This window comes from Corvus moneduloides, chromosome 3 (genome assembly GCF_009650955.1).
Source record: "Corvus moneduloides isolate bCorMon1 chromosome 3, bCorMon1.pri, whole genome shotgun sequence".
In the NCBI taxonomy this organism is placed as follows: Eukaryota; Metazoa; Chordata; class Aves; order Passeriformes; family Corvidae; genus Corvus; species Corvus moneduloides.
The window spans coordinates 113,494,639-113,507,799 of record NC_045478.1 but is presented as its reverse complement, the minus strand read 5'-3'; the positions used below and the strand labels follow the sequence as shown (position 1 = coordinate 113,507,799).

The following is a 13,161-nucleotide window of genomic DNA, read 5'->3' as shown; positions in this document are numbered from 1 at the left end:
GAAAAGGGAGAAAATCCGGAATTCCAGAGAAGGAAAAGCAAAGTCCAACTCTCAGTCTCTCTCCGGAGAACAAGAAACTGAAACAACTGGCCAAAAGCTGACTGGAAAGCAGCAAGCCGGGTGCTTCCTCGCTCCCCTGCTGCAGCTGGGGAAAAAAAAAAACCTGCTATCTTTATGTGACCTTGAACAAGCTGCAAATTGCTTTGAGAAAGTTTTGCTCAGTTTTTTCCTTCCCCCTCTCAGGCTCAGTTTAGAGGCATAGAAAGGCACAAAAATTAATTTCTGGGCATAGGCAGCGATATGGGATACACATCATAAGGTCACCCCAAGACAAAACTTTAGGTCATGGGTTTTGTCTCTATGTTTCTGGAGCTGATGTGACACCAGGCTCCTGTGTGACAGCAATAGTCAACCTGTTTGGTTACATGCTTAAAAGGAGGGATGGGTTGTAAATCAGGAGTGAGGCAAAGTGGTCTTTTGTAAGCAGTGCTAATTGCTGTCAGCAATATTGATATATCTCCGAAGTATACCATGGCCATTTAAATTTCCAGACTCTAACTGAATCAGACTGTTTCTTACGAATTTTCCCTAAGGAAGGTATACTGATATGAAGAAGAGATTTCCATCTTATATTGCTTAAATATATTACAACATTTAAAAAATATTTGTTACTAAAGAGATACCTGGTTGCACACAGATAACATTACATGTGTAGATATACCCATTAATATATGTTTGTGTCTTGGTTTGAAAGACAGGTGTCTGCCAAGGACGGCAGGAGTCTCCCTTGGAATGGAAGGAAAAAAATTGCAACCCCCCTTCCATCTGAATTATTATAATTTTGAAATTAAGGGGCTTTCAGGCAAAGATATGAGGAACAGGAATAACAGTTCTTTACTATTATATATCTATATGTGTATAACCAGTCAAACAAACAACAATAACTATGGCAGTAACAGCAAACAATCACAAACCCAGTCCCAGCCTTCTCGGCTGTCCGGCCCTTTCCCCTCGGGTGCAGTTCCACTCGCAGCCGGCAGGGGCACTGGCGGCTCCCGGTGAGCAGGGCAGGTGCGATGGTTCCCCCGCGGCTGCAGGGGGCGCTCCGGAGCGAGCTCGGGGAGCACGCGGTACTGGTGGCCTGGGATCCCGGGGAGGGATGGAACAAAGGCTTCACAAACCCCTGGGCAGCTGGCACCGGTGTCCAGCCAGACCCTCAGGAACAGCAGGCTGGAGCAGCAGGGATGAGCACAAATCCCGGGTGGCAGATGAGATGTATCCAAACTCAGGAGCTGCAGTGGGAACCCCCAGGAGGTCTCAGCAGGCAGGGCATGGTGGCCCCAGCCCAGCTCCCAGTGGGGCAGGGAAAGATGGGCTTGAGAATCCCAGGGTTTCTCCAGTAGGAGGAAGGCAGCCGAAGAAGCAGCCTCTCTCTCCGCCCAAACACCGGGAACTGGCTGCCCACAAGCCCAGGTGAAAGAGAGTAGCCAGATGCACCCCATGCCTGTGGCCAGGTCTTTTGTTTTTCTTAAGCACCCAGGAATTTGTCCCCCTGGCAACATGTATTGGGAAAATTCCTTTAAGAGAAAAAGAAAACAGGATGAAAACTAAAACCCCAACAGTTTGCAATGGCACTTGGCATTTTACAGTTAAGAGTTTCATATCACAGTCTTTAGTGCTGTGCAAACATTGATTAAATGAATCCTATCAATAAATAAAATCACTAAACTAGTACTTAGAAGATTATGCTGTTTTATGTGGGAGGCAACCTAAACAAGAATATTACAGCTCTAATTGCCCAAGATTCTCCTAATATTAGGAGATGCTGAAACTCACGTCTTCTGACTCTGAAACTCATGTCCTGGCTCTGTCCTAGAGCAGAGTTGCTACCATGTGAAGCAAGAGCAGAGAGGGAAATAGCAAAGGAAATGGTCGTGGGCTGAATGATCTTTTGAATGGGAGAAGGTCGTTTGAGGTGTGATAACTTTTACAGAATATTAACATCTTCAGAGATGCTTTGAAAACACAGCAGGACATCAAAAGTGTGACAGGATACCCCGAGGTGCTCCATTGCTCCAAGCAGGAGACAGGCATAGCCAACATTTTATTCACCTTTGTTAATAAAATGTAGAACTGGCAAAGCCACTTCTGGATTACCATCTTTTTCCCCCCTTTATTCTTACAGCACTGACTGCTCCAGACTAAATGAATTATGGTTAATTAACTGGGTCAAGTACTGATAGACTGTCTCTAAAGAATGTTTGGAGTCTGATTTCTGTTCGTATTTTTTTCTCATTTTTGTTTGTTTAGGTTTGTGGGGTGGGAGGTGTTTGTTTATTTTCTTTTGTTCATTTTTGTTGTTGTTGTTTTGTTTTTAGGGAGTGAGGGTGGTTTTTTTTGTTTTAATGGGATGGTAAAATTCTCCCAATTTGTGTAAAAAACCCATTTTGTGTTATATATACCTGCTTTAAGAAAATTTAATTGATTCACCTTCTGATGGAATCATATTTACTTAATTATTCTAAATGATGTGTATGTTTATCTGTTGTTTATGTGGTTGTTATGGAGTTGTGTAGCTGAATGATTGGAGAGGCTGTCTCCTTTTCCCAGTGGTCATTTGCTGCTGCTAAAAATGACAACACAATTGGTAGATTCTCTCAGTGACTTTTCTGGTGCTGAACTCCAGAATTTTTTCTGGTGCCCAGGGCTTGACTGAGGTGCTCTTCTTTCACACACGCACACACACCCCCCCACCATTTATGTAAGAGGACATAATGATGATTGCTTAGCCTTCACTTCAGCCTGTCAGCCAAACAATAATAATCACCTACTCCAGGTAATGACAGTCTGAATTAACCCAGACAGTCCAATTTGAGGGCTAGTGTATAAACAACAGCATTCTCCTTGAAATCTGGGAAGTATCCTGCTTTCAACAGGGCATGTGGTAGAATTGATAATGGTGTTTACAGTTACTGGGGAGTAATGGATAAAACTCTCTAAACTGCACAGATCCTTTCCCGTAAACAACAATAACTGTTTTAAAAGCTTCAAATGGCTTATCCAATTCACTGATAAAACTATCAGCAAATCCACAGTCTTCTCACTGATGACTTGTATGACTTTATGTGGTTGCAGGATGGAGCTCTTTAATGACAAACTTAACAGTGATACAGATACTGTAAAACCTTACACCTGTGTGATTCATTCAATTGCAGATCAAAATCCAAATATCACAAACTTGTAACCAAACCAATGGAGCAGTGGTTTGTATGTGCTTGGAAGCACTGGGTGGGGTCATGTAACAACAAAACTGATGAGAAAATGAGACTAGCCATTTAACATCAGAATTGATCTACCTAGACAGCAGTGCTTCTCTTACAGACTTCGTAGTGAAAGAGCTCCTGGGACTCATAGCTACCTCAGATAAGTGAGATGAATCATGCTTTGAAAGGGCCTCTTTTTCTTTTGCCATGAATTGTACAGGGCGTTTAGGTGAATTCCACATGGACATATAAGTGTAATAGCAGTCCACAACCAATTCAGTTTCTTTCATTTACTTCCAGGTTTTTATTTAATACCTCATATCCAGCTATTGAGAAGACAGTGTAACCTTGTTCTTGCTGCATGCAAGAGGGGATAGGCTAAAGTATTTGTTTTATCCTTTTGGATAAAATAAAATCCAAAGGCATATATTCCGCAAAATCTTTGGACATCACTTTTGACTTTACACTTTCTAGAGGAAAAGATATTTTGCTGTGGAGGTCAGGAAACCTTTCAGAAATAATTGGAAACTACTTCTGCTGGCTTGAGAAGATGTAATAGAACTTTTTAAGCAGGATTGCTGTGTTCTTACAGGACAACCAATATTCTGAGTAACAGTAACAGGTGGCCTTGTTATCATGTGTGTTACAATATTTCCATTGACTTTTGTATCTCTCTACTTAGTCTTGGTCCCTTCTTACTACCACCACCTGTTGGTGATTCCTTTAAGAGATGGTTGGATATTTATATGAAATGGAGCTGAAAACATATGAAAATGTCTAAGTCAGGCATTTATGAATTAATTTGTAAGGGAATGTTTCACTTTGTGTTAATGAATTGATTTCACAAGGATGATCCGATGATGTTTTAGTACAAAATATACCTTTTGGGAGTGTTGAATCTATGGCTATAACACCTCCACCTGCCAGATTTGCCAAGAGAAGCAGATCAGGCTTTGGTGGAGGCAGCTGGTTGAGACACGGGTACAGTGAGAACTGAATCATAGCACTCAGACCTGGGCCTCACTGTGCCAGTCATTGGGGCTGTTTGGAGCTTGTGCAGAACCCAGGCTCCACCTGAGATCCTTATTTTGAGCCTTCAGAATAATTATAGCACACAAATGAGAAAGTGTGAAATCTGTGCTTGGGGCCATGGGGACACAGTGGACTGGATTTCATGTTGGGTGATCTCTAGTGCAGCTTTAGTCCTCTGTGCTATTTCACATTTCTCTACCAATGTTCGAATTAATCCTTTCTTGTTTGTGCTTTGTTCTGTGTTATTTTGGTGCCTGAGGCTGCCTATATTTCTAGCTGGCTCTTCTCTTACATGGCCCTCATCGCTAAAGTGAGTGAGTGGTTTTGACTTTAGACTTGGCTCCCATCTGTGTATTTCAAGGTAAAATGATTTCTAATGCTAATTGGGGTGAAGGAAAATGAGAGAGAGTTTAAAAATTCATATTGAGTATTTATAAGCATCCTCAGTGCATTTGGTGAAACTGGGATGAAAAGGTTTCGAAAAGGTTTCTAATTTCTGCTGGGAGGCACTCTGTTGTGCTTCACTTACAATGGTAAGTGAAGGTGTGAGGCCTGTGGGGCCCATGAAGGCTCCAAATACATTTATTTGTACTGGGTTTAGATCATATTTTCTGTTGGTGTAATTACTGAGCTTTGGTGGGATGAAAGAGCTCACCTGTGCCAGTTTATGGCTCCTCTCAAAGTCAGGAGTGATGCTTGGGCAGTGCTTGGACTCTGTGAGGAGAGATGTTTTGTGTTATACTTCTTAAAAAAAAAAAGAAAAAATTATTTTAAAATTATTGTTTGGGGGATGGGTATCTTTTTTTCCCTTTAGCACCAGTGTTTGTTTGAACCCTCGCATCCATGGCCACATATTCATACTAAGGCAGGCAAGGAGCTCTGGGGAGGGTCTTTATCAGCCTGGCTGAATGAGGGCTTTCTTTGAATCCCATTCACCAACAGATCCATTTATGATGATTTTGGTGATCAAAGAAGGCAGTAACTTGCTATAAATTGCCCTTTGCTTGTATTTATAAATGATTTTGCTCAAAAGAAAGTTGTTGCAGACTGTTGTTCCCATTAGTAACTTGGGAGAGAAACCTTAACTGGTTTTAGAATATTACAGTGTTGGGGAGAAATCATTGGAAATGATGCACAAAAGCCAGCAGTGTGCTGTAGGGATTCTGCAGTATGGGAAGGCTGGGCAGAGATAATTCCCATTAAAACAAGAGGGGGCAATCCAGGTTGTTCTTAAGCTTTTTTGTGGGCACCACAATGTATGTAGATAGAACTCTGCTGTGAGTCAGTAAAATGCAATGTTAAAGGAGCCTGTAAAATTTGATGTTAATGATAAGCCTTGGAACCAATGTTCATCTTTATTTTTGTATTGTATATTATCTCTTAAAATTAGTGACAGGCTGTGAATGCTGGACCTCTCAGTGAGAGCCAGAAAAAGTACTAATGCCACTGGCAGCTTTATTCGACTTGGGTATTTTCTTAAGAATTTATTGCTGCTTCATAATACCTTTGCTGGACGGGCTTTTCTGGACAGGAGATGCTGCTGCTTGTTTTCAGTGTTAGCTCTGCCCAAGGTGGCCTCAGTTGCTGCAGTTTGACAATGAGGAACAGTATCAGATTTTAGTTTTTCTGTGGCTTTTCTTCAAACTTCTGCGCTGCTTTGCAGCTGATATTGATTTCCTTTGCTTTGTGACAGGTAAAACTGCAACTGGTGTCACTGTGCATATTGTTTAAGGCAAGACCAAGAAAGAAGGGCAGTTTGATTTTCTCTGTCAAGATGGGATGGGAGCCATCAGCTCTGAGGGAATCATGTCTGCTGCCCAGTCCTAGATTGGGTGTTCCTGAGGAACAGGCTACTTTATACCTGATTTTTCCTTCTTGGAGCAGTTGAGGGCTCAGCAGTGGACTGTCTGTTTCTCCCTTTCAATACTGGGGAATGACCTCTCTCAGGAGCAATGCCTGGGCCTGGCAGGGGAGAATTGTAGCTGCCTGTTTACAGCCCTTCTTCCCAGCAGTGGCATTTAGGACAGCCCAGAGTCACTCCCTTTTCTTGCTGGGGAAAGACTGTCATATGTAAGGAGGAGAGTGAAGAAAGGTTGAGAACCATGAATTTAACTTACTTATTTTTATTTCAATAGTAATTACACCTCAACTTCTGTGGTTGAGCAGTAGCCTGAGAACAGCTAAGATACCTCAGACATACTTTTCCTGCTTCTTTCTGTACCAAATGGTACATCCTAGCCATTTTCATAGAATCATGGATTGTTAAGGTTGGAAAAGACTCTAAGATCATCAAATCTATTTTGCTTTCAGTTATGCCTCTTCCGTTGAAAGAGATTTCTTTCCTGCATTTAGCTGAACACTGAATTTTTAGAAGTTATTTTCTGGTCCACATTCTTTCAGGAAGAGGGTTAAACAGATTTCATCTTTACTTCAGAAAGTGTTATTAATAACCACAAGGAGTCTGCAAATATGAAGAAAAGAAGGAGACAGGTGGATATAAAGTGTTTTGCTCTACTTGCTGTTTTGTATTTGTGGTTCTGGTTTTGCTTGTGTGTATTTTTCACCAGTACTTTTATACAAATATTGCAAGTAATGAAGTGCTTGTAATTCCTGAGATTCTGAAAGCCGTGTTTTGTAATGGACAATAATTATACATCAAGGAAATAAGTAGGCCCATTTCTAATTCTAAATAATCCTCCTCACTTGAATATTAAAGTGATTTCCAGTAATTAGTTATCTTACTTAATTGCTGATTTTTTTCTGAGGGCAGGAAGCTTTGCTTTTTTCTTACAGAAAGAACCTGAGCCACCAGGCTGAGTGCATTATTATTCCATGGTACATGCTGAGGCTGCTGTTGCCACAATAGGAATTTTACTCCATAGCAATTCCAGCTTTACAGCTACTAGAGCAGATACTGCTTATGACACTTTGGAGTCTTTATGTACAGGAGATCTGTTTTCATTTCACTTCATTATATGCACTGTTCATTTCACTATTTGCTCTTTTGCTGTAGCTCCAAATCAGAGGAGACTTCCTGGAATAGCTGATAGTGGGAATGTAAATCCTGTTGTGAGCTACCTGTGTCCTCCATTTGGTTGCTGCCAAGAAGTTACTGGCTTGGTAGCAGGAGTCGCTCAGAATTGGAAGCTTCAGTCATTTCTTGTGGTATTCGCAGATCTCAGTGCAAAATCCTTATCAAAGCCTGACGTTTTAGGCCCTTTCCCTGGTGTCTGATTTCTCCCACATTGACATTCATTAATTTCAAGGATTTACTGCAGAGTTTAGATTCTTCCTGAAAATTGCTTGGTTTCTGCTATTAATTATTCACAGTCCTCAGTACTAGATCACATAATCTTTCAGGTATTGCCTCACTGAGCTGCCTTCCTGGGTGTCCCCCTCTAGGTTTAATTGATGCAGTGTGAAAAACCATGTGAGGCATAAAATATCCGAGTTCCTCAGAGATTACTGGGATAACTGAGGAAAGAGTGGAATAGTCTTAGTCAAACTTATTCATTTCTTTGTCCATAAATCTGGTCATTGTTGTACTAATTGTAATTGCTTGTGGTCAAACTTGAATACACCAGCTTTAAAAGGTTACTATATACGATATTGCTTCATGCTAAGAGGTACTAGAAACTAACCTTGTATGGAAAATAAACAGCAAGTATCTGTTATATATTTCCAGATATTTTCAAAATTACTTAGACTAATCCTTAATGGAATCAATATTTGACTGGAATTGATTTTAGTGGTTGATACTGAGATAAAAGGAAGAAAAGTAGCATGATTTCACAGAGAGAATTAGAGGGGTAATTGGGCCACAAACAGCAAAGGACACTAATGGTTAGCACACCAGGATGGATTTCAAGCTGTAACTGATCTTCCTATTTAGATTTTTATTTTTCCTGTGCATGTTTTTGAGGCATAGAGTAATGTATCCAATGTGGGGGAAGGGCATTTTCCTGGAGAGACAGATCTATTGCCAAACTCTGGATTATATAAATGCCTTATCACCCAGCTGGTAAACATGTCAGATACAAGTTTAAATGTAAATCTGCTTTTTAAAACAATTACCTAAACCCAGACAGAATTTAAACCTTCAGAGCTGTGACTCTGAGGATATATAGGAAGTGATGGAGACTTTTGTGGCCTTTACTGAGAGCTCTTATAGCCTCCATTCTCCTTCTACCTCAGCTGTTGTATTTTTCACAGGTATATGGAGCTGAAGCTGAATAATTTGATTACTCACCCAGAAAAGCTCTCCAGTCAGCCATGCAGATCAGCTCCAGGGAACCATAATGATTTTGATGAAATCTCCTTAATCGTTTATAAAGACTTTAAAAGAGGTCTTTTTATCAGAACAGAATGCTTTCTTTTTTTTTTTTAAGTTACTTTGCATTTATGTATCCTACAGAATGAAACTTTAACATGAAGATTAAATGCTTTCATTTCAGTGACAGTCAATGTTTCAATTAACATAAAAAAGTGCTTTGAAGAAAAAGAAAACCCAAACTTGCATACTCATTTTTGGAATGACCAGATTTAAACTTTCAGACTTCACTATCTTCTATTTCCACACTGCTTCACATGTATAGTAAAATATGTTTGTGGAACTGTACCAGATATAGTGATAGATTGACTGAAACAGGAGATAAATTCATAGAAGGTAATTTGTGTTTGTGCACTGTATATACCTGTATACAGGAACAAAATCTGTTTTATGGCAGCATGATGCTGCTACCTGTATTCAGCCCAGGTTTTCACAACAATTTTTCTGTCTAGACATCAGCCTTGGTATTTCAGTGAAGAACTTTGAACTGCTAAGATGTTTATGTTATCCTGAAGTATAGATAATAAAAAGGAGAGGAACAGGTTGTCATAGCTGTTCTAGAATCTCTTTTAAGAAGTTATTTTAAATGCAGTTGAACCTTTGAAGTTGAAATGTTCACAGCATTAACATATCCCAACCATTTCTTTTCAAGTTTTACAAGGACAAGCTTAGTTTAAAAATGTGCAGTTACTTACATTAAAATGTTCAACTGGAATGTCCCTATTAAGTTCAAATGCGGAAAGAACTGTTCAAGATTCAACTGGAGCTTCCTAATCAAGTGCTGGAAGTGAGATGCTGTTCTCCTAACACAGTGTCTTTTAGCCTTTTAAAAGCTCTCTGCCAATCCTGAGGAGAAAAATACATTTAATAATGGGAAGCCCTCCAGAGGTGTTTGCTTGCTCCTTAAATGTCTTGGACATTAAAGGTGCAGAACACTGTTTCCACCTTAACACTGAGCTGTCTGTTTTCTTAATATGCTTTGTATGTTCCATTTCAGGGTGCTCAGAAGAAATTCCAAGTATCATATTTTTCTGAAAGTGGAAATCTCTTTGCTTTCTGCCTTCCATCTTATGATACCAGTTCGGGTGTGTTACAACAGCTCAGCAAAGCACTTATGTAAGGCCCTCTTGGTGAGGGATGCTCTCCGGAGTTTCAAATCATTTGCAGTTCATTTTGTTGGTTTTTTCTGGCTTTTTCAGGGAATGCTTCCTCTTGTGATTTGGGGCGCCCGTCAGAAATATTGGCACTGTTGACCTTAAGTGTGAGGTGGAAAGAGTACTAAGTGTATACAAGTGAAGTTACGCACTGTAAACCTGTAGCAAACAACTTCAGTGCTGCTGGGTGCACTTTTCAAAAATAACTTAGGAGTAGCATTCTCAAGATTGGGGCTCTTTGGCATAACTCTTCACAAGTCTTGTAGATTCCTGAATCACTTCAAAGGTAAAAGTTTTCTTGTCATCCTTATTAACAGCCAATAGTTCCATGATGGTTTTTTTTTCCTCTCTCTCTTCCTCAGCTCCCTTTTTTAGATTCTGGATACTTTTTTTATCACAATGGTCTTGCTAAAGCCAGGAGAAGACGCAGCCTTCAACACAAGCTTCGTCTGGAAAAGGACTCCAGGGTAAGTGTTTCATCATTATGTGCAGCTGTCATGTTTTCTTTGTGATGCAGACCATTTTTTATGAGATCAGGGTGATGATCAAATCTGTGGCTATGATTATGGGTTTTTTCCCCATGCTTGTTTCAAGCTTGGTGGCTTCTGTATGCACACACTTCCTAAATAGCCTCAGCTTTTATTATTTCACTGTTTCAAATAGTCGTACATTCTCTGAGATGTATCCTCTCTCCAGTAAGACTCAGTGATGCCATGGTCTCCAGAACATCTCTGTGCACTCTGTAATGTGGGGAGAAGCCATCCGAGGTACATCTCCTGGTTGTCCCCTCCATGAATCTTGCTACCCATGGGTTATTCAACCCTGAATACCTTGTGGTGTGAATGGTGGGTGGCACTTTCTCTGCAATCACCATAGATTCCCTCCTTCTCAAGGAGTAGTATAAACACCAGTTACTAGAGGAGTGTAAGCTGTCAAACTTCAGTAGTTCTTTTAGAGGTTCTTGATTGCAGTCTGCAAATGGTGTGCTCAGTTTTCAGAAGCATAAACCTCTCAGACAGGAGAAAAAGGCCCCATTTGTGGAAGGCTATGAGCTGGCACTGACAAATTCTTTCTCCTTATATGCAGAGGTTTTGCACCAGTTTAATACTGATCTGAAGTTGGGCCAGGTAGCACAAAAAGTATATTTACTGCCCAAAGAAAGTAGATTGGTCTGAGGAATGATATCATGACAGCAGATAGATTATTTTTTAATCCTTCAGTAAGATTTCAACTCTCTGCACTGTGAAGAGGCTGGAACTATTTTGTTCCAGACAGAATGTGATTGCCATATTTGTGTTATTGTAACACCCATGACAGTGAAACACTTGAGTAGGAAGAAGAGGAAAATAGGTTAAATAAGATCACAGTTGTTGTTGTGACACCATAGCAAGCAAGGTCTGATGAATTCCCAGCTTAATTTTCCTGCTTCTGCAGAAATTTCAAGTGATTCCAGGCCCAGGTCCAACTAGGGTGCCCATGGCTGGTCCCTTCTGTTGTTGAGAGCCATGTGAGGGAATCACACAGGTTCCAGGTGCTGCCTGCCCCATTACTCTGTCCCAAGATGCTGATAGCTGGGTGCTCCAGGGTACCTCTTCCTGGTCCCGTTCTCTGAAAAGAAACCAGATACAGCTGAAGGGTTACGAGGAAGAGACACACCCAACCTGCCTTGAATGGAAATTCTCAGGCTTCCATTGTTTTGTTTAGTAAGCAGGGGATCAGAAAATAAGTCACTGGGGAAAACCTACAATTAGTGACTACTAAAGCAAATGTCTTGAGAAGTGTTCCCTTTCTCTGAACCATCCAATCTTGTTATTTATAAGAAGATGCATGAGAAAATTTAAGAGAAAAAGCTCACAATTAAGTCAGAACATTGAAAAGTAGTGGCTGAGTACAGTCACTGGGCAGTCATTCCATATGCTCTTTGGAAGTAAGTATTTCTGTAAGCCTCTGAAAATTTTAAAAATACCTATGATATTTGTATGAAACCACTAATTCTCACTGCAGCCTAACATTACATCTGAGCACTCCTGTACTAATTCCAGACTGGCTCTTGCTTTGATACCTCTAGACTAAGTATGTGCACTGGTATTAAGAATAGCTTAAGTGGATCTACCTTCTCGTTCAGAGATGTTCCCTTTAGTGTAGTTATCTGATATTTGCAGTTTCTAGACTCCCAGTTGGCTTCTGTCATGTGGAGTGAAATCTCATTTTTCCTGATAATCTCCACCTCATTCTGGTACTGCATACCTGTGGCTTATTACCGCAGGCCTAGACCCTAGGGTATATCACCATGTCCCACAGCTATAGGGAGGAGGAGGAGAGAAGACCCAGCAGGCAGGAATTGTGCAGCAATATTTATTCATTTAATTATTTGACAAACTCTTTTATAGACTTTTTTCTTCATAGTCTAATTGGACAAAGGATCAGCCATCCCTTGGGGTGATTGGCTAAAATCCTAAAACATCCATTGTCAAAGTATTTTTCTACTATACCATAAACAAGACTTTTCAAGGTTGCAGGTGGCTTGGTTGTTTACATACTCTGCTACCTCTTCTGCATGAGAGAAAAGTCTCTCATGGACTTAGAAAATAGCAAGAAAATCCTTGCTAGCAGCATTTTTGTATCTACAATGGCTTCTTCCTTTGATCTCAGGGAATAAAGCCCTGTGTTTAAATAACTGAGAATACCTCCTATGTGAGGAAAAGGATGATCCTGGGTGAATTCTAACTTAGTGGTTTGCACTGGAAAATGGAAGGGGGATGAAACAATGTTTAATTTCCACATGTAACATGACATTTTCTCATTTAGCCTGTCCTGTTGAATAGTTCTTGAGCTCTTATGATACCATGTAGGTCAGTTGCTTTATATAATACAGTTTGAGAGCAATTGAAATCATTAGTCTTATCTCCCTTCTTTTCTATGTGAAGTTTGGAGAAGTCATAAAAATTCCTGTCAAATTTGTGTATAAACGGAAATGGGAGTTGTGTTGACAGTACTTAATTTCAAACTCTAAAAGTAATTTCTAAATGTAATGGCAGCTTTCTAGGCCATTTACAATCAATTTTACTTAACAACAAATGTCAGCATTGTCATGGTTAATACGTTAATGTGTGAAGCCAAGAATAAAATGTTCTTATTGTCAGGCTGGCCAGAAAGAAAACTTCCACCATAGGGCTATAAAAGTCTCTCAGGAACTGTTATGGTAAATGCTGTTGCAAAAATTTGCTTGGCTCTACCCAAATGTGAGAACATGTGCTGCACTTATTCTGTATACTTTCCACTTTTAAGGAGGTTGCAATGCTTAGCTAATTTTAATTATTAGCTGAAAAACAGCACAGATGTTCACTCAATTAATTAATGTTGTCTAATCAAGTAAGTCCCT

General features: G+C 40.2%; 1 protein-coding gene across 8 annotated transcripts in view; it reads left to right on the top strand.

The window, feature by feature from the left end:
• PCSK2 (proprotein convertase subtilisin/kexin type 2) overlaps positions 1-13,161 on the top strand; it is a 111,030-nt gene that overhangs the window by 10,831 nt on the left and 87,038 nt on the right. For 5 of the 8 annotated variants that reach the window (XM_032103622.1, XM_032103623.1, XM_032103625.1 and 2 more), the window contains exon 2: positions 10,142-10,246. The exons of 2 other annotated variants lie outside the window; for them this stretch is intronic. In XM_032103622.1, coding sequence (XP_031959513.1) covers positions 10,142-10,246 — 105 coding nt within the window. Of the gene's footprint in view, positions 1-10,141; positions 10,247-13,161 lie in introns of those variants that run through there. One more of the 8 variants, XM_032103629.1, reaches the window with a different exon arrangement.